Genomic DNA, 27,263 nt, shown 5'->3' with positions numbered 1-27,263 from the left:
AGCGAACAGCCCGGATCTCAATCCCATTGAGCACGTCTGGGACCTGTTGGATCGGAGGGTGAGGGCTAGGGCCATTCCCCCCAGAAATGTCCGGGAACTTGCAGGTGCCTTGGTGGAAGAGTGGGGTAACATCTCACAGCAAGAACTGACAAATATGGTGCAGTCCATGGGGGGGAGATGCACTGTAGTACTTAATGCAGCTGGTGGCCACACCAGATACTGACTATTACTTTTGATTTTGACCCCCCCCCCCTTTGTTCAGGGACACATTATTCAATTTCTGTTAGTCACATGTCTGTGGAACTTGTTCAGTTTATGTCTCAATTGTTGAATCTTGTCATGTTCATCCAAATATTTACACATGTTAAGTTTGCTGAAAATAAACGCAGTTTAGAGGACAGTGAGAGGACATTTATTTTTTGCTGAGTTTATATATATATATATATATATATATATATATATATATCAACTCAGCAAAAAAATAAACATACTCTCAGTGTGTAGAATTGCAGGAAATTAGCTCTAAAACAGCAACATTTTCTCTCAGCATCATGGCAAAGTGTGTAAAATAGCATGAGATTTGCAAAAAACTGTAATCCTACATAAATTACTTTCTTTTTTTGCTCTGAACCCGCAAAACTGCACTACATATGACCATAGGATCATGTTTGGTTTTGATATTTTATTCTCTGGTAATTACAGGAAAAACGTACATAAATTGAATGTTGTGCTGCTGTTTTCCCGAGTGGAACAGGGAAACCCAAGAGCAGACTCAGACGAGGAGACTGGGATAAAGTAACCAAGATATTTATTGAAACACAGCGGGAAGATGGAGTGCAGGTCAGGGGAAGCTCGGGCAGGTTGCAGGAAACCAGATGCGGAGGCTGAGGCTGGAGCGAGAGGGGTTGGGACAGGGTAAGTAGGTCCGGAGGGGAATCCAGGACAGAGTAGCAGGATGATGAAATGTGGGACTGGAGACAGGGACCAGAGTCAGAGTGGGCAGAACTGTAGCGGAGAGGAAAACCGTGTCAGGCAAGGAAAACAGGCACAACAGGATAACAGGATCTAAATAGTAACAAACGGCTAGAAACGTAGACTGACTGAGCAGAGATTATGATCTGGCAGTGTGGAAGTGGCAGGACTGAGTATTTGTAGAGGTCTTGATTATGGAACAGGTTGCAGCTGGTGGGGATCTGCTCTGTCTCCAGCACACATGTCTCCGCCCACACAATCACACACAGAGAGAGAGAGAGGGAAGGGAGAGGGAGAGAGCACTGGGGGAGTGGCGGCAGGTCAAGGAGACACAGGATGAGCAGTAGAGGGCGTGGCAGGAGCAGATGTAACAGCTGCCCTTATATGCCAACTCCTCTCTTCCATATGGGTACAGTAGACAGTAGACAGGGCGCAAAATAACAATAATCTCATGACTAACAGTACAATGTAATGCAAACACAATGTACAGTATGAAATATAAATGTACAGTATATCTTATAGACCTAGGCTAGCCAACGTTCCTAGTGACAGCCAGGCGTACGTATAGTACAGTGACGTGCACTTACGGACAACTAACAGTAAAATGTCGCCAACCTAGTTCAACAAACAAAAACACATGACATACCTGATAATGACAGAAAAAACTTCCATAAACACATGCTGTGCTGCACTTCTACGCCAACTCTTCTGCAAAGTACTAATCAATAACAAGGGGACAGCTATGCCCAATAACGACACGCACAGTAAAATGTGCAGTAGCTAGCTAGCATGTACATTATTCAATAATCAACAGATAAAAAGTTAACGTTACTGAAATGACTGAACACGCCCCCATTCACATCGACAGGGCTGCAGTGGAGCGGGTCGAGAGTTTCATGTTCCTTGGTGTCCACATCAACGACAAACTATCATGGTCCAAACACACCAAGAAAGTAGTGAAGAGGGCACGACAACACCTTTTCCCCCTCTGGAGGCTGAAAAGATTTGTCATGGGCATCCCGACCAGTTGCATCACTGCCTGGTATGCTCGGCATCCGACCGTAAGTCTCTACAGATGGTAGTGCGTACGGCCCAGTACATCACTGGGGCCAGGCTTCCTGACATCCAGGACCTATATACTAGGTGGTTTCAGAGGAAGGCAAAAAAAAATGTCAAAAACTCCAGTCACCCATATAGACTGTTCTCTCTGTTACCACATGGCTAGCAGTACCGGAGCGCCAAGTCTAGGACCAAAAGGTTCCTTAACAGTTTCTACCCCCAAGCCATAAGACTGCTGAACAATTAATCAAATGGCCACCCGGACTATTTGCATTGAACCCCCCTTTGATTTGACACTGCTGCACACGCTGTTTATCATCTATGTATAGTCACTTTACCCCTACCTACATGTACAAATGACCTTGAGTAACCTGTAACCTTGCACAGGGTACATTGGATTCAATTAAACTATGTTGAATTGAATAACACAATTATCAAGGGAAGCCTTAGTACTGACATTCAGAATAAAAACCACATACATCCTCACACACTTCAAAGTCCAAATTAAAGGTTAAAGATACAATCTGTAACCTCTACCTAGAGAGTTAGAGAGTTAGACACACAGGGCTGGACTTGGTTTCCAAGGATAATACAGTTGGCCAAAATCTGCATTTCTCAACTACCACAAAAGATTTCCAATGAACAACCATTTCTATCTATCTATCTATCTATCTATCTATCTATCTATCTATCTATCTATCTATCTATCTATCTATCTATCTATCTATCTATCTATCTATCTATCTATCTATCTATCTATCTATCTATCTATCTATCTATCTATCTATCTATCTATCTATCTATCTATCTATCTATCTATCTATCTATCTATCTATCTATCTATCTATCTATCTATCTATCTATCTCTTACTGTTTCAGTCTCTTATACTATAACACTCCCTCTCTCACACAAATCAAATCCAATGTTATTGGTCACATACACATTTAGCAGATGTTATTGCGGGTGTAGCGAAATGCTTGTAACACTCTTCTGCCCCCCCCCCATCTGCCCCACCCTCTCTCACTCCAGAGACTCAATTGTACAGGTTTCCATGGGGATGGGAAGACCTTTGCTGGGCCTGACCATAATTTCCAAAGTGGTTGTCTAGGTGCGACATGTCCTTTTCACACTCTCGTCAGTTTAATGCTGACTTTTATGTGTATTTGTCAGCTTACGGTGCCGATGCTCAGACAACTGGGTTCAAACATTTACAGCGTTTGACACAGACAACATCTAACATCTGGTAGACCAGACATCATCTAACATCTGGTAGACCAGACAACATCTAACATCTGGTAGACCAGACAACATCTAACATCTGGTAGACCAGACAACATCTACCATCTGGTAGACCAGACAACATCTAACATCTGGTAGACCAGACAACATCTAACATCTGGTAGACCAGACAACATCTAACATCTGGTAGACCAGACAACATCTAATATCTGATAGACCAGACAACAACTAACAACAGACTAAACAACACACTACAGAATGCAAAGACAACTTTCAGAAATGTGTACTTTCAATTGCTCATAGTCATAGGAGTGGCAGTTAGAGCATTGGACTAGTAACCGAAAGGTTGCAAGATTGAATGCCTGAGCTGACAAGGTAAAAATCTGTCGTTCTGCCCCTGAACAAGGCAGTTAACCCACTGTTCCTAGGCCGTCATTGAAAATAAGAATTTGTTCTTAACTGACTTGCCTAGTTAAATAAAGGTAAAAAAAAAGAGAAAGTCATTATAGGCTTTCCTTAATATAAATTATATTGTGTAATGGAAGTTGAGAACATAGAAAGTCTACAGGCATTGCTATAACGTTGTGATGCTTTGGGTTTGACTGCTATGGGAGGTCTTCTGGCTTGGAAAGAGAGTTTTGTGTTGTGTGGTTTTTCTTTACCTCTGAACTCCACTCAGTATAATCTCTCTCTCGCTCTCTCTCTCTCGCTCTCTCACTCTCTCTCTCATGCTCTCTCGCTTTCCCTAGACCCCCCTTACCCCCATCCTGCCCCCTCTCCTCTCCCCATCCCATTGGGCGTTCCTAGAACACTGAAGGAGCCAATCAGAGCTCAGCTCTTGACCCCTCTGTGCCCAGCCTGTTAGGGGCTTTTTGTGTACAAAAACTTTTTCTATTTTTTTTCTCTAATCCCTTGTTCAGCCCTCGAAGTGCGGAGCAGATGGAAAGAGTGTTGATGAAAGAAAGAGAGAGATAGAGAGTCAGGAGAAACCATGCAGTATCTGAGGAAGCCTAGTGAGCGTAGTGACCAAGCCTGACGACCTGATCACCCCAGACAACCAGGAAACAGCAGTCTGGTCAAGACCCGGACATACACACCTCCAACAGGAGAAAGAGAAATAAACAGAGAGAGAGAGAGAGAGAGCAAGACAGAGATAGAGAGCGCGAAAGAGAGAGAGAGGAGAACGCCAGATGTGTGAGAGAGAGCAGAGAGAAGGAGATGCTCAGAGAGAGCGGACAGTGACCAGAAAGGAGACCAGAGGAAGAAAGAGAAACGAATGAGACCACTGAGAGAGTGCCTGAGGTAGTGCTGAAATCTGGATTGTCTGTAAAGGGGTGTTTGACTTTTCGTTCTGTGGCTCTGAGAGACAACGGGAGCTCTGAGAAACAGTTTGGGGGAGTTTTGTGTTTCACTCTGCCAACAGTGTTGCCTGTGTGTGGAAACACTGTGTTACGAGACTGCTTCAGGTGTTCTGAAGAGGACAAAATAGTAGCCAAAGAAAAGGAGGACAGGAAGAGGACAGATAAATAAAAAGGAAAGAAAGCTATACATTTACAAAGAAAGAACAAGAAGGAACCAGAGAGTAAGCGAGAGAAAAACAAAGCTAGAGACAGACAATAACAGATAGACAAAAATACAGGATGGCAAACTCAGGATTCCAGTTACTGGGTTACTTCCTTGCGTTGGGTGGTTGGATAGGCATCATCTCCACCACGGCTCTGCCCCAGTGGAAGCAGTCTTCGTACGCGGGCGACGCCATCATCACGGCTGTGGGGCTCTATGAGGGCCTGTGGATGAGCTGTGCCTCCCAGAGTACAGGACAGGTGCAGTGCAAGGTGTTTGACTCCATGCTGTCACTGGACGGTGAGTAGAACATCGCAATGATCACTCCTACACTTTTGACCTGTCATTATCTGCCTTTCTAGATTTTTCTCTCTCTTTCCCTGCCCCAGCATTGCATCATTGAACAAATCCGCTCTCTCTCTCTCTCTCTCTCTCTCTCTCTCTCTCTCTCTCTCTCTTTCTCTCTCTCTCTCTCTCTCTCTGTATGTATGTATATATGTATATATGTATATATGTATATATATATATGTCACACTGCCATAGTTTGAATGCAGTCTTAGATGCCTCTTTATGGACAGTTGTGTATCTGGAGTTGGTCATTATGAGATGCCTTATTCTCTCATAACAGATCTGTTTACCCAATTCCCAACACGGGCCATTAACTGGGTTGATTTATAGAGGGAAGTGTTTGAAGAAACATCATGATCAAATTATCCATTTGCCTATTTGTATGATTCAGCAACTGAATGCATAAACAATTCATAAAACAATCTAACTAATCCAACTGTCTGGAACACATTAAAGTAATAAATCTATTAGATAAAAAGTGCTGCTGTTGGCATGTTTAATTAGGAGAGGGAAGGAGGGAGGGAGGGGTGAGAAAGAGAGAAAGAGGTAGAGTGAGAGAAAGAGAGAGAGAGGGAGAGGGAGCGAGAAAGAAAGAGAGAGTGGGAGAGAGAGAGGGAGAGAGGAATGTGGGGTTCAGGCATAAATTAGCCCTGAATATGAGGTTCCTGGCATCTCCAATCTGTTTAGCATAGACCTACTGACTCATAATTAATGGCAGGCAGATTACATAAATGCACCCGTCTATTCTCTTCACTGATTACCCCATTAGGGTAATGAAAAGCTACAGGGGGAGGACTTGGTCAAGTAATGTGTCTGTAAATCAGAATGGTTTTGCCCTTTGGAGTTTTCTGTTTTTGTTTTTGTTTTATTAAGAAACACGGATACGCATGTTAATCCCTGTGACCCACACCACCCCAAACCAACAAATCAGGCTAATGTTTGGCCGCTGTGCAATTCATTATATCAAAACATTTTCTGCGAGGGGTGAACTCGAGCTTGGTCTCCTTTGCTCATCAGCGTAATAAAAACAGAGTATTGTCCCTGTGATGAATAGTGGTTGTTTGGAGAAGAAAAGCCCAGTGTTGAGCCAAACATCAGAGATATTCTCAGAATGTGCTCTGTCTTCCCCACACACACGCATTGTTCCTGTCCGGCCCTAGCACACCCTGTGTGTGTGCTTGTGTGAGTGGAAAACGAGCGAGTGAGAGCAAACAGCATAACACACTTTGGTACCAACTTTTGAAAAGTTTACCCCGTGTAATACTAGCATGGCTTCTGCTACTTGTTGCTGTCTGGTCAAGCAAGGCATGTTGTTGAGTGTAGGTCAAGTAACCAATCAAATTTCAATCAATCAAATGTATTTTTTAAGCCCTTCTTACATCAGCTGATGTCACAAAGTGCTGTACAGAAACCCAGCATAAAACCCCAAACAGCAAGCAATGCAGGTGTAAAAGCACGGTGGCTAGGAAAAACTCCCTGAAAGGCCAGAACCTAGGAAGAAACCTAGAGAGGAACCAGGCTATGAGGGGTGGCCAGTCCTCTTCTGGCTGTGCCAGGCTAAGAGATTAAATCACTGAACTGTACCATTTTGCACGTACTCACTCTATTCCACTGTTGAGTGAACTCATGGTCTTACCAATATCTCTTCCTGTTATGGTATGTTCAGACTCAGTACTGGTCTTGGATGCAAAGTGTGTGTGTGTGTGCTCAAGCATGTGTACTGGTGTTTGTGTGTGTGTTAGGCAGTTCCTGCAGGTGCTTTCATATTGTGCTAAATGAACCCTTCTCCTTCACTACACAGCATGAGGAACATGTGATGAGGACTAATTGTTCACCAGACTGTGTTGTTGCAGTGTTGGAGTGTACCAAAGCACTGCAGTGGAAACTAATGGACTTTTTACCGATTCTGATTAATTGCCCTTAAAAAGGACACTAGAAGGATACAAATAAGGATACTACTCCCTGTACAGATAGAACCGTTCCTGAGGTATCTTGAGGTTTTTTACACTGTCTTATCCTGCTTTGTTTCACTATAGTCTGAACAGTGGTGCTGAAGGAACAGTTCTTCTACTTGTTGCTGTCTCAGAGTCTCAGAGGCAGATACTGCCTGGTATTGGTCACAACCCACCGAAGCTCTCAGTTCTCTGGGCTCTGCAGTGAATGAAACCTCTGTACTGCACTAGGCAGTGTACAATACCACACAAGCACTGGTGCTATACAGGACACAACAGGGTCATTAAACAATATACAGTTGAAGTTGGACATTTACATACACTTAGGTTGGAGTCATTAAAACTCATTTTTCAACCACTCCACAAATTTCTTGTTAACAAACTATAGTTTTGGCAAGTCGGTTAGGACATCTACTTTGTGCATGACACAAGTAATTTTCCCAACAATTGTTTACAGACAGATTATTTTACTTATAATTCACTGTATCACAATTCCAGTGGGTCAGAAGTTTACATACACTAAGTTGACTGTGCCTTTAAACAGCTTGGAATTCCAGAAAATTATGTCATGGCTTTAGAAGCTTTTGATAGGCTAAATTACATCATTTGAGTCAATTGGAGGTGTACCTGTGGATGAATTTCAAGGCCTACTAAACTCAATGCCTCTTTGCTTGACATAATGGGAAAATCAAAAGAAATCAGCCAAGACCTCAGAAAAGACCTCCACAAGTCTGGTTCATCCTTGGGAGCAATTTTCAAACACCTGAAGGTACCACGTTCATCTGTACAAACAATAGTACGCAAGTATAAACACCATGGGACCACGCAGCCGTCATACTGCTCAGGAAGGAGACGCATTCTGTCTCCTAGAGATGAACGTACTTTGGTGTGAAAAGTGCAAATCAATCCCAGAACAACAGCAAAGGACCTTGTGAAGATGCTAGAGGAAACAGGTACAAAAGTATCTATAGCCACAGTAAAATGAGTCCTAAATCGACATAACCTGAAAGGCCGCTCAGCAAGGAAGAAGCCACTGCTCCAAAACCGCCATTAAAAAGCCAGACTACGGTTTGCAACTGCACATGGGGACAAAGATCGTACTTTTTGGAGAAATGTCCTCTGGTCTGATGAAACAAAAGTAGAACTGTTTGGCCCTAATGACCATCTTTATGTTTGGAGGAAAAGGTGGGAGGCTTGCAAGCCGAAGAACACCATCCCAACCGTGAAGCACGTGGGTGGCAGCATCATGTTGTGGGGGTGCTTTGCTGCAGGAGGGACTGGTGCACCTCACAAAATAGATGGCATCATGAGGAAGTCAAATTATGTGGATATATTGAAGCAACATCTCAAGACATCAGTCAGGAAGTTAAAGCTTGGTCGCAAATGGGTCTTCCAAATGGACAATGACCCCAAGCATACTTCCAAAGTTGTGGCAAAATGGCTTAAGGACAACAAAGTCAAGGTATTGGAGTGGCCATCACAAAGCCCTGACCTCAATCCTATAGAAAATTTGTGGGCAGAAAGTGTGTGCGAGCAAGGAGGCCTACAAACCTGACTCAGTTACACCAGCTCTGTCAGGAGGAATGGGCCAAAATTCACCCAATTTATTGTGGGAAGCTTGTGGAAGGCTACCCGAAATGTTTGACCCAAGTTAAACAATTTAAAGGCAATGCTACTAAATACTAATTGAGTGTATGTAAACTTCTGACCAACTGGGAATGTGATGAAAGAAATAAAAGCTGAAATAAATCATTCTTCTCTACTATTATTCTGATATTTCACATTCTTAAAATAAAGTGGTGATCCTAACTGACCTAAGACAGGGAATTTTTACTAGGATTAAATGTCAGGAATTGTGAAAAACTGAGTTTAAAAGTATTTTGCTAAGGTGTATGGAAACTTCCGACTTCAATTGTAGGTAGATTTTAGCCAACTTCAGAGATGGATGCCATATTGCTGCTTCTGTTCAACCATTCATGCGTCAACATTTTCCAGGAGATGCTAAAACGGTTGCCATGGAATCATGTTATGTCATCTCAGTGACATCATGCTTTTTTGGATGACAGAATAATGGCCAAACTCTCTCTATCTGGCTCTGGGGAAGATGAAGCACTGACCAGCTTGGTTACTGTACTTCTGTTAGAGGAGTGGAACTGTTTTTGCCAGGTTTCAGGACCAGGGTATGCCTTTTAGGAGAACATCAAAGAGGGTTCTCTTTTCTTGTCTGCTTAGTATTAAATACTGTCCAAGTCGTAGAGCACTCTCTCCTACAGTCTTATGAATACACAGACTATGGTGTGGTTGGAGATTTAGAATAACCTGGGCAGGAGACTCCATATTGGCACAATGATATCAATACTGACATCAATGATATTTACAGTATTTTCTAGATAAATATTTGAACTGTCAAAGAATGTTTGGTGGCAACATGGAGGGATAGTTTGAACACTCTACAGCTCTGGATATTACAGTGGAATATCTGACCACCAGCCCACACAGGCTGATGAGATGGTGGATGGTCTGATGTCCCCCCTCCCATCACACCATGCTCTCATCCCCTGTTATCCTGCTGGCTATTGTGAGGTCATCAGTAGAGATAGTAGCAGCTATGTACTTGCACACATTGTTCATCTCCCTCTCCCTCTCTCTCCCTCTCTCTCTCTCTCTCTCTCTCTCTCTCTCTCTCTCTCTCTCTCTCTCTCTCTCTCTCTCTCTCACTCCAGTAGTTTGCTGTCTCTCTATCCAGTATACCTCTCTCTCTCTCTCTCTCTCTCTCTCTCTCTGTCTCTCCAGTAGTTCACTGTCTCTCTATCCAGTATCCCTCTCTCTCTCTGTCTCTCCAGTAGTTCGCTGTCTCTCTATCCAGTATACCTCTCTCTCTCTCTCTCTCTCTCTCTCTCTCTCTCTCTCTCTCTGTCTCTCCAGTAGTTCGCTGTCTCTCTATCCAGTATCCCTCTCTCTCTCTGTCTCTCCAGTAGTTCACTGTCTCTCTATCCAGTATCCCTCTCTCTCTTTCTCTGTCTCTCTCTCCAGTACCTCGTTCTCTCTCTCTCCAGTAGTTAGCTGTCTCCCTCTCTCTCTCTCTCCAGTTGTTAGCTGTCTCTCTATCCAGTATCTCTCTCTCTCTCTCTCCAGTATCTCTCTCTCTCTCTCTCTCTCTCTCTCTCTCTCTCTCTCTCTCTAGTGGTTGGCTGTCTCTCTATCCAGTATCTCTCTCTCTCTCTCTCTCTCTCTCTCTCTCTCTCTCTCTCTCTCTCTCTCTGTCTCTCCAGTAGTTCGCTGTCTCTCTATCCAGTATCCCTCTCTCTCTCTGTCTCTCCAGTAGTTCACTGTCTCTCTAACCAGTATCCCTCTCTCTCTTTCTCTGTCTCTCTCTCCAGTACCTCGTTCTCTCTCTCTCCAGTAGTTAACTGTCTCCCTCTCTCTCTCTCTCCAGTAGTTAGCTGTCTCTCTATCCAGTATCTCTCTCTCTCTCTCCAGTATCTCTCTCTCTCTCTCTCTCTCTCCAGTGGTTGGCTGTCTCTCTATCCAGTATCTCTCTCTCTCTCTCTCTCTCTCTCTCTCCAGTAGTTGGCTGTCTCTCTCTCCAGTACCCCCCTCTTTCTCTCTCTCTCTCAATTTCAATTCAATTCAATTTGCTTTATTGGCATGACGTAACAATGTACATATTGCCAAAGCTTACTTTTGATATTTACAATATGACAATAATAATAATCAAAATTGTCAATGGGACAACAGTAACAACAATAACCAAGGGTCAAAATAACCATACATTCAACAATAACAATAAGCATACAGTAGAGGACATGTGCAGGTTGATTGGTCTGTCAGACACTGTCCCTCATCTTATGGCAGGCAGCAATGTAGTCTCTCTATCCAGTATCTCTCTCTCTCTCCTGTAGTTCGCTGTCTCTCTATCCAGTATCTCTCTCTCTCTTTCCAGTAGTTCGCTGTCTCTCTATCCAGTATCTCTCTCTCTCTCTTTCCAGTAGTTCGCTGTCTCTCTATCCAGTATCTCTCTCTCTTTCCAGTAGTTCGCTGTCTCTCTATCCAGTATCTCTCTCTCTTTCCAGTAGTTCGCTGTCTCTCTATCCAGTATCTCTCTCTCTCTGTCTCTCCAGTAGTTCGCTGTCTCTCTCTCCAGTATATATCTCTCTCTCTCTCTCTCTCTCTCTCTCTGTCTATAGCTATTTAGTTTGTGTTTCCTCCCCTCCAACTGGACAGGAGTGCTGCTATGGCACTTTCTGCTGTAGATGTCAAATATGCTTCTAAGGCTGAAGGCTCACATGACAATCATCATCCATATATCAGTGCCCCTAAGCTTATGTGTCTGACATTTACATTAATAGAATGAAGGTAGAGTTGTTTGAATGGTTTTCTGTTTTAATGGAGTGGGCAAACCATTGTTACGTATGAAGTCCCAAGTCATCCCATAAAGGACAATTTCCATCGTCCATATCCACACACACACACACACACACACACACACACACACACACACACACACACACACACACACACACACACACACACACACACACACACACACATATACAGCTTGTGCCTACCAGCCTTGACACAGGGTAGAGTATAGTGGGAGGAACACACACACGTCCTTGACTCCTCCATTAGTCCGTTGAGCAGAGTGGTGCCTTGTACGGCTAGCCCAAACTCCCCACACACTGGATGAAATACAGAAAATAAAACCTCTTTCTCTCATAAACCATTAAAATTCTCCTTCAAGCAGATCCTGCCACACATAAATCTAAGTTCAAAGGCCATCTGCCCATCACTAGCCCTTTCAGATCAGGTTCTAAGATGTGATTCATTGCTAAACTATGAATGTGTGACTGTGTTTTCCCATCAATGTAAATTATGACTAAAGTTTGTTGGAAAGGCTATTGTTCTCGGTTGTATTTTACATAAATTTTCTCACACTGTCAGTGTCAGTATTCAATTTTACTATGTAGTTATCCTATTCTATTCTATTCTATAGTAATTTGGTCTGCTGTGAGATTATAATCCAGTGTAACTCAGTTGGTAGAGTATGGCACTTGCAACACCAGGGTTATGGGTCAAATTCCCATGGGGGACCATTACGAGGAAAGTATGAAAATATATGCACTCTGGATAAGAGTGTCTGCTGAATGACTAAAATGTAAATAATTGTAGTTTTGCATGGTCTGTTCTTGGCAGTAGCTGTGGTTTTACAGTCTGTTGTCTTGTGTGTTGTTAGGGGTGATGTTTAGGGATTGGAAGGGCTCTACTAGGGGCAAATGAATGTAGTCTTTATATATTGTTGTAGTTTCATTTGTTGGCAACACTGTAGAAATGTGTAATTTATGATGCAGATATGTGTTGCTGTATTCATGATTAATGCACGTGTTGATCTAACATTGAGCTGTGAACTTGATGTTGTGTCTGCAGTTTGTAAGGTCTTGGTGAGTGCATTAACGCAGTATTACTGTTGTACTGGTGTTTTTTTCTCACATTCTGTTAGTGTAGTCTCTGTTGTCAGGGCTGCTGTGTGAGTGTGTGTTGCAGGCCGCAGTGTCTGATCACCGTGGCGACAGCCCTGTGAAAACAATCCCGCTTTGTGACAAAGCCACACTAATCCCACTGTGTGAAACATGTAACACGGACCCTCCTACAGTGTGTGTGACAGAAAATGAGTATGTATGTTTGTGTGCGCACGTCGTTTCCTCCTACAGAATGTATCCGTATGTTTATGTATTTGTGTGTGTGCGTGTGTGAGTGAGTAAATATGTAAAATGTCCCGCCCACTGAGTTATGTGTGTGTTATCCATGGAATACTGAGCAGGGAAACCCCTGTGGTTTGATTTTGAATGATTGAGCGGGACAGTTAAGTCGAAGACTGATGTTAATTATCCCATTTTGTACCATGGAAGTGGGAAACATAATGAGTTGTTAAAGAGAAGAGAGGGAGAGAGTGCGAGAGAAAGATAGAGAGAAAGACAAAGAGAAAGACAGAGAGAAAGACAGAGAAAACAATAAGGACATAAGAGAGAAAGAAAGAGGCAGATAGGATGAGAGAGGGAGAAAGAATAGAGAGGAGGATTTTTGTCGTCTCCAGTTTTGTGTCAAAAAGTTCAATTTTCTTAAGAAGTTGAATTATGACTTCATATTGATTTACAATGTGGTGGTTGTGTTTTGATTGGTTGCTTTTCCAATGATGTTTTGCACAGAAATCTCTGTTCCACTTCTGTTCTGCCCCAATTTAACCCATGAGAAATGTGTAGATATTATATATATATATACCAGGCTGTGTAGATATTTTATATATATATATATATATATATATATATATATATATATATATATATATATATATATATACCAGGCTGTGTAGATATTTTATATATATATATACCAGGCTGTGTAGATATTTTATATATAACTTTAACTTTAACTTCATGACTGATGTCTTGAGATGTTGCTTCAATATATCCACATCATTTTCCTGCCTCATGATGCCATCTATTTTGGGAAGTGCACCAGTCCCTCCTGCAGTAAAGCACCACCACAACATGATGTTGCCACCCACGTGCTTCACGGTTGGGATGGTGCTCTTTGACTTGCAATCCTCCCCCTTTTTCCTCCAAACATAACGATGGTCATTAGGGCCAAACAGTTCTATTTTTGTTTCATGAGACTAGAGGACATTTCTCCAAAAAGTACGATCTTTGTCCCAATGTACAGTTGCAAACCGTAGTCTGGCTTTTTAATGGCGGTTTTGGAGCAGTGGCTTCTTCCTTGCTGAGCGGTCTTTCAGGTTATGTCGACATAGGACTCGTTTTACTGTGGATATAGATACTTTATCCACAGTACCTGTTTCCTCCAGCATCTTCACAAGGTCCTTTGCTGTTGTTCTGGGATTGATTTGCACTTTTCGCACCAAAGTATGTTCATCTCTAGGAGACAGAACGCGTCTCCTTCCTGAGCGGCATGACGGCTGCGTGGTCCCATGGTGTTTATACTTGCATACTATTGTTTGTACAAATGAACGTGGTACCTTCAGGCATTTGGAAATTGCTCCCAAGGATGAACCAGACTTGTGGAGGTCAACAATTTTTTTTCTGATTTCTGATTTTCTTTGATTTTCTCATTATGTCAAGCAAAGCAGCACTGAGTTTGAAGGTAGGCCTTGAAATACATCCACAGATACACCTCCAATTGACTCAAATTATGTCAATTAACCTATCAGAAGCTTCTAAAGCCATAATTTTCTGGAATTTTCCAAGCTGTTTAATAAAGGCAAAGTCAACTTAGTGTATGTAAACTTCAGACCCACTGGAATTGTGATACGGGGAATTATAAGTGAAATAATCTGTCTGTAAACAATTGTTGTAAAAATTTCTTTTGTCATGCACAAAGTAGATGTCCTAATCGACTTGCCAAAACTATAGTGTCTTAACAAGAAATTTGTGGACTGGTTGAGAAAGGAGTTTCAATAACTCCAACCTAAGTGCATGTAAACTTCTGACTTCAACTGTATATATATATACCAGGCTGTGTGTAGATGTTCTATATAAATATACCGGGCTGTGTAGATATTCTATATATATATATCTATATACCAGGCTGTGTGTAGATATTCTATATAAATATACCAGGCTGTGTAGATATTCTATATATACCAGGCTGTGTGTAGACATTCTATATGAATATACCAGGCTGTGTAGATATTCTATATATACCAGACTGTGTGTAGATATTCTATATAAATATACCAGGCTGTGTAGATATTCTATATATACCAGGCTGTGTGTAGACATTCTATATAAATATACCAGGCTGTGTAGATATTCTATATATACCAGGCTGTGTGTAGACATTCTGTATAAATATACCAGGCTGTGTAGATATTCTATATATACCAGGCTGTGTGTAGATTTTCTATATATACCAGGCTGTGTGTAGACATTCTATATAAATATACCAGGCTGTGTAGATATTCTATATATACCAGGCTGTGTAGATATTCTATATATATATCTATATACCAGGCTGTGTGTAGACATTCTATATAAATATACCAGGCTGTGTAGATATTCTATATATACCAGGCTGTGTGTAGATATTCTATATAAATATACCAGGCTGTGTAGATATTCTATATATACCAGGCTGTGTGTAGATATTCTATATAAATATACCAGGCTGTGTAGATATTCTATATATACCAGGCTGTGTGTAGATATTATATATAAATATACCAGGCTGTGTAGATATTCTGTTTGTACCCTGTAGTCTGTCTGATCTCCTTGCCATCTGATGCCGAGTACAACTGCCCTAACATACCCATTCTGTTATCCTCTCTCTCCCCCTCATTCTGTCATTCCCTTGACCCTCTCAACACTTGTTTCTCTCCCTGCTACCACCCCACCCTGCTATATTTTGCCTGCTCTCTCGCTCTCCTCATACCCCCTCATTGTTTCCCCTCTTTTCTTTTCTCCTCTCACCTCCTCTCCCATCTCTCTGCCTTCATCTATTCTTTTGTCTTCTCTCATCCTCTTCTTTCACCCCTCCCCCTCTCTCCACAGTTCACATCCAGACGTGTCGTGCTCTTATGGTGGTGTCTGTGCTGCTGGGCTTCATAGGAATGATAGTGAGTGTGGTGGGGATGAAGTGCACTAAGGTGGGCGACAATAACCCCGCCTCCAAGGGGCTCATCGCTGTGTCTGGAGGAGCCCTCTTTCTACTCGCAGGTAAGACCACTATCAGGTGACCATCATGTGACTGTCATGTGATTAAAGAAACAAACAGAACTCTGGAGCAAGGGTGTGGGCACCTGCATGATAACACTGATTTCCACTGTGTAATACTAGTCATGTGACCACTATACTGTGTAGCTTGCTGTTTTTTTAACCACCTCAACACCCACAACTTAAAAGGCTATTAGAAAATATATCCTGGTGAAGTACCACTCCCTAAGTTAAAGGTTCAGGCACTACAGTGAGTTGTACTTAAGAGCTTGTTATCTCTATAATTTATAAGTGTTCACTATCTTACTCTCACTTTTACTGTTTGAGTGGAACCAGTTTTTCAGGGCTCATGTCTTGCATTCCTCTGATCAGAAACTCTCACCAGCGGTCTTCTGGGTAATAAGGGTCCCAGCTGTAAACAGGAAGTGGTGATTTTGGACACATTAGCTCCCTGACCTCAGAGACAACCATGAGCCTGACAGAGAGAATAACAACCTCAGAGTCATTACACAGAGTGCTTTTACTGCTGCACTGTGTGTGTGTGTGTGTGTGTGTGTGTGTGTGTGTGTGTGTGTGTGTGTGTGTGTGTGTGTGTGTGTGTGTGTGTGTGTGTGTGTGTGTGTGTGTGTGTGTATGTTCTTGTTTAGATTCATAATGTGATGTTGCGCCCCCCTCCTCTCTCTCTTTCTCTCTTCCTCTCTCTGCAGGTCTGTGTACGCTGGTGTCCGTGTCCTGGTACGCCACTCAGGTGTCCTATCATTTCTTCAACCCAAACACGCCGGTCAATGCCAGGTAACCCTATCACACTGGTCACACACTGTATTTACCACTCAGTTTATCTCTGAGTAATAGATAACATGTCTAAGAGTAATGTAAAAAACGATATTAAAGACAGATTTGACCATTTCCACTGCAGGTATGAGTTTGGGTCAGCCCTGTTCGTGGGATGGGCGGCGGCCAGCTTGACGGTTTTGGGTGGATCCTTCCTGTGCTGCTCCTGCTCCAATGAGGAGAGGCGAGGGCAGCAGTACTACCGCCAATCACAACCATCCACAGCCAGGGAGTACGTGTAAACCCGCCCCCTCCCAGCAGCCACCCAAACCGAGAGTAGAGGCCACACTTTGCTCCTCCCCATTTCTCTTTAACTGATGTGTAAAGCTCACAAACACTTGCGCACACACGCGCACATGCGTGCACACACACACACACACACACACACACACACACACACACACACACACACACACACACACACACACACACACACACGCACAGTCTCCACCTTTGTATTTTAGAAACTTTTAGGAATTCAGAGGCTTTTTTAATGATATTAAATAATGCCATTTATTCTATGGAACATATTCGTGAGCTGAAACTTTTATATTTTATTGCAATACATGTCATTGAGAGGATGGTGATTGAGAGGATGCTCAATTATCCTTTTAAAGCGTTTTATGTTAATCAAATCTGGCATGTGGCTTAAAAGGTCATTAAACGTAACTAAACAGATACTGGAAGTCTCCTGAATTTGACCCTAAGAGAATTCAATTTTTGTACTTTATTATATATGTGAATCAAGCAAAACAGAACAAAAGTATTGTATAAAGTTTTGCCAAAGTAATTACTGTGTAGAGGAGACATAGGATTTTTTTTATGGCAGAGTGCCTGAGGGTAAATTGTGGGACAAATACGATCAAAGAAAAATAAAATAATTTTGTGGTTTTGGTTAGCATGTCTTATACTTCCTGGTTGGATCTGTGTCTATGTGTGTGTGTTGCTTTGTGTCTTTTAACACATTTTAACATTCCAATCGAATATAGTTGATGACATCATACAGGGCTGACATTCCGAATAGAACAGAAAATCTTCTCTGAGCTATTTTGATACGGTTTGGATAAGCAGCATTTTATGATGTCATCAGTTCGAATCAGATATACAAAGGGTCAAATATGTGAGCTAAAATAAATGTTGTTTTAATGAGAGAGAGATGCCGGTCATTGCATGCCTTAACATCACGTTCCATTTGTTAGCACATCCGTGCAAGTCTACCCAATATCCATCATCCACATGTTCTACATCTCAGAGACTGCATAAGCTAAGGACTACTGGCTGACCTCTTATAAAAACCCACTGTTATAAAACCCGTCAGATTCTGTTAAACTCATGGATTTATTCCTTGTGTGCTCTATAGGCAAATACTCTTAAAGAAAACATACATTTTCAATGGACATTGAAATTCTATTTTATACTACTCTATTCTATGCTAAAATACTGTACTTTCAGTCACTCACTGAGCCTCTGCTCAGGTCATCTAGACCTCCTGAACACCAACTCAACCCACGCATTTCTCTGCTTGAATCCACCACCCACAACTCTGACTCTTCATTGCTCTTGATCATAATTAATTGGGGTAAAAGGGTTGGTTAATCGTGCTTCCGATAACAGAACCATTAAACTTTTATAAGAACTGTTCCATGCCCCCCGTTTTCTGGTCATCTGGCCCCTCTCCTTAGTAAAGTCCTTGTGTACGGAGTATTCCATTGTACTCAGAATGAGGGTACATAGGCCTGAAGGACCTCCTACACTTCTGCTAAATGAAAGAGGGGGGGTTGACCATTACAAGCCTGTCAACAACAGATGTCCTCTAAGAGTCATTACCAAATTACAAATGTGACTGAACTAGCTAAAAGCCAAAAGAAAAGAAATAAACATTTGTCATGTTTTTTTGTAACTTTGTGTGTACCTAAAGTAGGTCTTACTGATCTGAAACAGCTAGTTTACTTACTAGCCATGACTTTTGTCTTATTTTCATTGCTTTTCAAAATGAACAATAAAATGCTGAACCACCATCAACAATATTCTCCAGAAACGCTTCTTATTAAAGACCTCAACTCCCAAACCTCAAATGAATAGTTATATGTCAACAATAAGCCAAGAGTTGCTAGCTGTCAGATTAACACGTTTCTGGTTTCAACACGACCAGTTTCTTTATTCAACGTAAGAGAAAGGTTCGGCAACTAGTTGGAAACCTGGACAGGTTACGTGTCTAACACCCTGCTTTATGGTTTATAAAACGTGCCCTTTTATTGGCTTTTATTAAGAATAAAAACATAAAACATAAAAACAAAACAAAACCAACCATCATAAACCCAACACATTTGGACATTACATCTGATCAATTCCATGCCATAGAACAAATGACATTACAAATGATCTGTGTGCTGTGACTCATCAGCATCCACCAATTTCTCCATCCTTAACCCTTCATTTAGGATCAACAATCTTTCTCTTTCAAAAACACTTCAACCACCTTCACTCAGTAACTAACCACAGAGCTAGCGCAGCCTAACTAGCATGCACCTCTTCACATCTAGCACAGCCTGGATAGCTAGCATCTCTTCTCATTTTTCCTTACCTAGCATGTAATATCAAGCACTCATTCACTCACTAATACCGGAGTACTTCCTGTTACGGTGAATCGGTGAGGTCTTGATGTGTGTCTCTCTCTCCCCTCTCCTCTCCTCTAATGCTGTTCTTCTCTGCCTGTCTTCTTCTCTTCCCTAATTCAGGGCAGAGTTGTTGAGTGAGACTAGTTTCCCTGACTGATCAACCCCTGCCTGTCCCCCAGGACTGTCCGAGTTCCACTCACTGTCTCCCCTTTCCCTGTTCCTTCCTAGATTCAAAATTTGGACCTTTGTCTCTACACTATAGTATTTGTCGCTCCCCCTACCTCCCTCCCTCCCTCCCCTCCATACCCCATACCCCCTTCCTAAATGTCTGCTCCTTATCAGTGTCTGATATTAAGGGTCGACACAATGTCCGCCACCCCTTTAAGAGATTGCTTCTTCCCTTCTCCCACTCCCTGAGCCTGTTTGTAAATATAGACTCTTAAAGGAGAAGTGTGGTTAGGTGGTTAGACCCCCCCCCCCCCTTTTACGACTAGAGGGGCGGTATTTCACTGTATTTCAAACCTGTGAACCCTTTGCTAGAAAGTCCATGATGTCCTTTTATCTTTTATTGACTGAACTTTAACTGTATACGTGAGACTTGTCGTGTCATTATGTTATGTTGATTTCTGCTTCACTAATATCCTGTGATTTCTGGGTTGGTAGAAATGTGCATTTTGGTTTTGTTCTCTGAGTATACAAATGTACATTTACTGAAACATGTTTTTTCTTTTAAATTGCAGACCAAATGTTAAACATTCCCCACCAGAGAAAAAGGAGGAATACTTGTAGTTTGGGTGACTCCTTTGGCCCCACGATGTGTTAGATTTTTGGCAAACAGGCAAGACACTGTCTAACACAAACAGACAAGACACTCTCTCAAAGAAAATAGAAGCAGACAAGACACTCTCAATAGAAAACATAAGCAGACAAGACACTTTCAATAGAAAAGACACTTTCAGAAAGCAAACAAAATAAATCCAGAAGACACTGAATACATCTGCAGACCAACCCTAATGGGTAGCTAGTACTGTATCATTCTTAAAGATGTCCATGTGTAAATGTTTATCAATGTATTTTAGAATCAGTTTTGTACACAAGCAATATTAAATGGTATTCTGCACAGTTATTATTTGTGCTCACACATGACAAATAACTGCTATTTGGATAATTGATAGCCAGTGAATTTGAATCTGTAATTATTTCTGTCTGTAGTCTGTCTTTAGTTTCTGTGAGAGGAAGTCATTCAGGGTGTGTTTATAGAACATAGAATACAGAAGTGCCCAGATGTACAGTGAGGGAAAAAAGTATTTGATCCCCTGCTGATTTTGTATGTTTGCCCACTGACAAAGAAATTATCAGTCTATAATTTTAATGAAAATTTTAATCAGTCTATAATTTTAATTTAAACCTTAATGACTTGGAGAATATCTGCAAAGAGGAGTTGGACAAAATCCCTCCTGAGATGTGTGCAAACCTGGTGGCCAACTACAAGAAACGTCTGGCCTCTGTGATTGCCAACAAGGGTTTTGCCACCAAGTACTAAGTCATGTTTTGCAGAGGGGTCAAATACTTATTTCCCTCATTAAAATGCAAATCAATGTATAACATTTTTGACATGCGTTTTTCTGGATTTTTTTTGTTATTCTGTCTCTCACTGTTCAAATAAATCTACCATTAAAATTATAGACTGATCATTTCTTTGTCAGTGGGCAAACGTACAAAATCAGCAAGGGATCAAATACTTTTTTCCCTCACTGTATATACCACCACCTCCAGCCTTTCTACTACATATTCTCTACTGCAGTGCCTTATAACATGTGTGTTTGTGTGTATGTTTTTGACTGTTATACATGGATCCCACAGTGTCACATCCTATATGGACATATTGTAAAACGTATCCGTGGACATGTCTTTTTCTCTTGCATGAAATGTACCATTCAGACAAACTGTTGCATGTAGTTGTATCTCTGAACATGAATATGTACTGTACTGTACTGTAGCTAGTATACCACTTAGAAAACAACAGACAGAGATTCCTAAATGTCCCTAACTGATGAGAGCGATGGCACGCTTTGTAAAAGTTGTGAGACTGTTTGGAAGAAGTACATGTACAGTAGCCCAGATTGAGGATATTATTATACATGCATTCGATTTAGTTAAGTGCCAATATGATTTAGTGTGGATGGAAGATGTGTTTTGTTATTGACTACGGCAAATCTTTCTGGACTCCGGGTGCTGAAAGCACTGTCTCCTGTACAGGTACTGTACTTAGTAACGGCCAGTTTGCTGAATGTAATCAGGTCAAACGTGTTTTTCTGTTACCTACATTTATTTACCATGCATTTTCTTCATCTAATATTCACTATTATTATTTGATGTGTCATTTCTTTTGAAGTATACTCATGTATGTTTCTTTTAGAATAAAGTAAGCGCATAAAAACTTTGTGTTCATAATTTGTTTGGCACACATACACCATCACCACCATCACACACACACACACACACACACACACACACACACACACACACACACACACACACACACACACACACACACACACACACACACACACACACACAGAGTAGTACGAGTCAGGAGTGTACGGGCAGATGAAGGCCTCCTCCTGGGGTTCAGATATGATCTCACACCCCCTTACCCCTCCTTTTCAACCTCCCTCTCTTTCACCTCTCCCACTTTCTCTCTTCCACCCCAAATACCTCTCCTGCTCCCCGTTGTTCAGTAATTGCAGAGGGTGGAATTCCAGTTCTGCCTCAGTAGCTCTGAGAGTCATTCTCAAAGTTAACATGCACGACCACCACATATATTAATCTCTCGGTTATCATCAATGATAAAATGACTCCCACACACATTTATCTTTGCAATGAATTTCTGTAACAATCTTTCAGTCAAGTCAACCTTTATCAAGACATTCAAGGACATGATTGACTTTTCTGGGATTAGGGAAGAAGGATGAGGGTACGGTAGTAAACAGAGTCATATTGTACACTACATCTGACAGTTCCTGGATGGATTATGGATCAACAAACAATCTATAAGAGACCATCCAAATATAGTGACACAGTTACAGCATGTACCAACCCACAGCACTAGACTGAATCCAGATATGTAAGCACAGAGATCAGTGGGGGTTAGTGGGGGCAGAGTATGAATGTGAAATCTCACACACACCTGAGATGTGCTGGAGACTGGCTCTCCTTTATGAGACTTTGAGTTGTAGATTATTTCAACAGCCTGATAAAGAAAGTATTACTGAAACATGATTTTTTTTAAATGATAAAGAATTGTTTCTATATCAACTTCCACTGTGTTCTAGGAGTGTCTGTTTTGTTCTTTTACGTATGTGAAAATAACCTCTCCCTCAACGTCAACAAAACAGAGGAGCTGATCGTGGACTTCAGGAAAAAGCAGAGGGAGCACACCCTTATCCATATTGACGGGACCACAGTGGAGAAGATGGAAAGCTTCAAGTTCCTTGGCGTACACATCACTGACGATGACGATCTGAAATGGTCCACTCATACAGACTGACAAAGAAGGCGCAACAGCGCCTCTTCAACCTCAGGATGCTGAAGAATTTTGGCTTGGCCCCTACGACCCTCACAAACTTTTACAGATGAACAATTGAGAGCATCCTGTCGGGCTGTATCACCGCCTGGTACGGCACCGCCCACAACCACAGGGCTCTCCAGAGGGTGGTGTGGTCTGCCCAACGCATCACCGGGGGCAAACTACCTGCCCTCCAGGACACCTACAGCACCCGATGACACAGGAAGGCAAACAAGATCATCAAGGACAAGAACCTCCCGAGCCACTGCCTGTTCACACCACTATCATCCAGAAGGCAAGGTCAGTACAGGTGCATCAAAGCTGGGACTGAGAGATTGAAAAACAGCTTCTATCTCAAGGCCATCAGACTGTTAAATAGCCATCACTAGCCGGCAACCACCCGGTTACTCAACCCTGCACCTTGGAGGCTGCAGCCCTATATACATAGACATGAAATCCCTGGTCACTTTAATAATGGAACACTTTAATAATGTATACATTACATTTATATTTTAGTCATTTAGCAGACACTCTTATCCAGAGCGACTTACAGTAGTGAATGCATACATACATTTCATTTCCCAATTTAAAAAAAAAATGTTTTTCGTACTGGTCCCCTGTGGAAATCGAACCCACAACCCTGGCGTCGCAAACACCATGCTCTACCAATTGAGCCACCGGGAAGGCTCGGTTGCTTTACTCATTTCATTATATCCTTCCCTGTGGCTCAGTTGGTAGAGCATGGTGTGTGCAACGCCAGGGTTGTGGGTTCAATTCCCACAGGGGGACAGTACAAAAAAAAGAGCGTCTGCTAAATTACTTAAATGTATAGGTATTTACTGCATTTAAGTCAATGCCACTCTGACATTGCTCATCCTAATATTTCTTAATTCCATTATTTTACTTTTAGATTTGTGTGTATTGTTGTGTATTGTTAGATACTACTGCACTGTTGGACCTAAGAACACAAGCATTTCCCTACACCTCAAAAACATCTGCTAAATATGTGTATGCGACCAATACAATTTTATTTTATTCGATTATCAAACAGGTATTGACATTATCAAGCAGGTATTGACATTGAACATATTAATATTTAACATAATATTTGTACCTTTATTGTATTCTGTTTTTCCTTGTTTGTACTCAACTCTTAAATGGTGGACCAAAACCCCCTAGTAAGCAGGACTGCAGCAGTACGCAGTTACAAAAACCAAAACATTGAGTACTATTACATCTTGGGTGTCACAGTGAAAAATGTCCCCTCCCCTTTTGTCAGTTAGAACCAGTCAGAATGACTGATCGGGTTGCATCAAGAGCTTCTTATTATTTCATTTGATTGAATTTATTAGGATCCCCGTTAGCCGACGCCAATAGCGACATCTAGTCTTACTGGGGTCTGACATGTAACGAAAAATACATTACAGACAAAATAAGTTTCAATTTATATACATTTAAAAACATGAATATGTCATGTATGTGTGCATCTATCAGTTACACATACATGTCAGTACATACACACAACAAGTAGGTTACACGGGGAGAGGCGTTATTTGTTTTTCTAAACCAGGTGTTTTGTTCATTTGCGCTATATAAGATGGAAGGGACATGCACATGTAGCTCTGTATAATACTGTACGTTTCCTTGAATTTGTTCTGGAACTGGGGACTGTGAAAAGACCCCTGGTGGCAATGTCTGGTGGGGTAAGAGTGTGTGTCAGTGCTGTATGTAAGTTGACAATGCAAACAATGTGGAATTTCAAACACATTAATGTTTCTTATAAAAACAAGAAGTGACTCAGTCAGTCTTTCCTCAACATTTAGTCAAGAGAGACTGGCATGCAACGTATTAATATTAGCCCTCTGGTTACAATTAAGAGCAAGACGTGCCGCTCCGTTCTGGGCCAGCTGCAGCTTAATTAGGTCTTTCTTTGCAACACTTGATCATATGACTGGACAAAAATCAAGATACGATTATACTAGAGGCTGGAGGACTTGCTTTGTGGAGTATGGTGTCAAAAAAGCAGATCATCTCTTTATTGTGGACAGACCTCTCCCCATCTTCACAACCATTTGATTTGATTTGTCATTTGATTTGATCTGATTTAATCTATATGTTTTCACCATGACAGTTTACTATCTAAGGTAACACCAAGTAATTTAGTCTCATCAACTTGATCAACAGCCACACCATCCATTACCAGATTCAGCTGAGGTCTAGAATTTAGTTTGAGATGTTCAGGACCAGTTTATTACTGGCCAACCATTCCAAAACAGACTGCAACTATTTGTTAAGCGTTTCACTGACTTCATTAGTGGGGTTGCTGATGCGTATATGGTTGAATCATCAGCAAACATGGACACACATGCTTTGTTTAATGTCAGTGGTATTGTAGGTCATTGGTAAAAATATAAAATAGTAGAGGGCCTAGAGAGCTGCCCTACAGTACACATATGACATTTTAGTCATTTAGCAGATGCTCTTACCCAGAGTGACTTACAGTAGCGAGTGCATACATTTTCATACATACATACAGTGCCTTCAGAAAGTATTCAGACCCCTTGACTTTTTCCACATTTTTTTAGATTACAGTCTTATTCAAAAATGTATTAAATACATGTTTTCCTCAGCAATCTACACACAATACCCCATAATGACAAAGTGAAAACAGGTTTTTAGACATTTTTGCTAATTTATTAAAAATAAAAAACATAAATACCATCTTTACATAAGTATTCAGCCCCTTTGCTATGAGCTCAGGTGAATCCTGTTTCCATAGATAATCGTTTCTACAACTAGATTGGAGTCCACCTGTGGTAAATTCATGTCTATATAAGGTCCCACAGTTGACAGTACAGTTGACAGAGCAAAAACCAAGCCATGAGGTCAAAGGAATTGTCTGTAGAGCTCCTAGACAGGATTGTGTCGAGGCACAGACTGGGGAAGAGTACCAAAACATGTCTGCAGCATTGAAGGTCCCCAAGAACACAGTGGCCTCCATCATTCCTAAATGGAAGATGTTTTCAACCACCAAGACTCTTCCTAGAGCTGGCCGCCCAGCCAAACTGAGCAATTGGGAGAGAAGGGCCTTGGTCGTGGAGGTGACCAAGAAGCTGATGGTCACTCTGACAGAGCTCTAGAGTTCCTCTGTGAAGATGGGAGAAACTTCCAGAAGGACAACCATCTCTGCAGCACTCCACCAATCAGGCCTTTATGGTAGAGTGGCCAGATGGAAGCCACTGCTCAGTAAAAGGCACATGACAGCCCGCTTGGAGTTTGACAAAAGGCACCTAAAGACTTTCAGACCATGAGAAACAAGTATCTCTGGTCTGATGAAACTAAGATTGAACTATTTGGCCTGAATGCCAAGCGTCACTTCTGGAGGAAACCTGGCACCATCTCTAAGGTGAAGCATGGTGGTGGCAGCATCATGCTGTGGGGATGGTTTTCAGCGGCAGGGACTGGGAGACTAGTCAGGATCGAGGCAACGATGAACGGAGCAAAGTACAGAGAAATCCTTGAGGAAAACCTGCTCCAGAGCGCTCAGGACCTTAGACTGCAGTGTAGGTTCACCTTCCAATTGGACAATGACCCTTAGCACACAGCCAAGACAATGCAGGAATGGCTTCGGAACAAGTCTCTGAATGTCCTTGCGTGGCCCAGCCAGAGCCCGGACTTGAACCCGATCAAACATCTCTGGAGAGACATGAAAAAGCTGTGCAGCAACGCTCCCCATCCAACCTGACAGAGTTTGAGAGGATCTGCAGAGAATAATGGGAGAAACTCCCCAAATACAAGTGTGCCAAACTTGTAGCATCATAACCAAGAAGACTCGATGCTGTAATCGCTGCCAAAGGTGCTTCAACAAAGTAAAGGGTCTGAATACTTGTGATATTGTGATATTTCTGTTTTTATTTTTAGTATATTAGCAACAATTTCTATAAAACAATTTTTTACTTTGTCATTGTGGGGCATCGTGTGTAGATTGATGAGAAAAAAACAATATCCATTTTAGAATAAGGCTGTAACGTAACAAAACATAGAAAGAGTCAAAGGGTCTGAATACTTTCCGAAGCTTCCATGAAAGAAACTCATTTGAGTTCTATTAGATAGATAGCTCTGAATCCAAGATATGGCACAGGTTAAAAAATACATAACACGTACGTTTCTCAACAACAGGTTATGGTCAATAATATCAAAGGCTGCACTGAAATCTAACAGTACAGCTTCCACGATCTTCTTATTGTTAATTTCTTTCAACCAATCATCAATCATTTGTGTCAGTGCAGTACATGTTGAGTGCCCTTCTCTATATACATGCTGAAAGTCTGTTGTTAATTTGTTTACTGAGAAGTAGCATTGTATTTTGTCAAACAGTTTGCTAAG

At 41.7% G+C, this 27,263-nt stretch overlaps 1 protein-coding gene across 2 annotated transcripts; it reads left to right on the top strand.

Moving 5' to 3' along the window:
• Positions 1–4,175: 4,175 nt before the first annotated feature.
• On the top strand, positions 4,176–20,219 carry cldn19 (claudin 19). 2 transcript variants are annotated; one of them, XM_029775233.1, is made up of 5 exons: positions 4,176–5,134; positions 15,699–15,863; positions 16,568–16,652; positions 16,777–16,923; positions 20,050–20,219. In XM_029775233.1, the coding sequence occupies exons 1-5, from the start codon at positions 4,912–4,914 to the stop codon at positions 20,096–20,098; spliced, it is 669 nt and encodes a 222-aa protein (XP_029631093.1). In that variant the 5' UTR covers positions 4,176–4,911; the 3' UTR covers positions 20,099–20,219. The 2 variants fall into 2 exon arrangements, with proteins under 2 accessions (XP_029631093.1, XP_029631094.1); XM_029775234.1 differs by having other exon boundaries at positions 19,430–20,219.
• Positions 20,220–27,263: the final 7,044 nt, after the last annotated feature.

This window comes from Salmo trutta, chromosome 14 (genome assembly GCF_901001165.1).
Source record: "Salmo trutta chromosome 14, fSalTru1.1, whole genome shotgun sequence".
Taxonomy (NCBI): domain Eukaryota; kingdom Metazoa; phylum Chordata; class Actinopteri; order Salmoniformes; family Salmonidae; genus Salmo; species Salmo trutta.
The sequence above is the reverse complement of the archived record's forward strand: the minus strand, read 5'-3'. Positions and strand labels throughout refer to the sequence as shown.

Excerpts from the sequence above, each read along its gene's own strand:
- cldn19 (XM_029775233.1), top strand. The coding sequence starts at position 4,912 with ATGGCAAACTCAGGATTCCAGTTACTGGGTTACTTCCTTGCGTTGGGT. Across the intron at positions 15,864-16,567 it reads AGCCCTCTTTCTACTCGCAG|GTCTGTGTACGCTGGTGTCC; the intron begins GTAAGACCACTA and ends CTCTCTCTGCAG. Across the intron at positions 16,653-16,776 it reads AACACGCCGGTCAATGCCAG|GTATGAGTTTGGGTCAGCCC; the intron begins GTAACCCTATCA and ends TTTCCACTGCAG.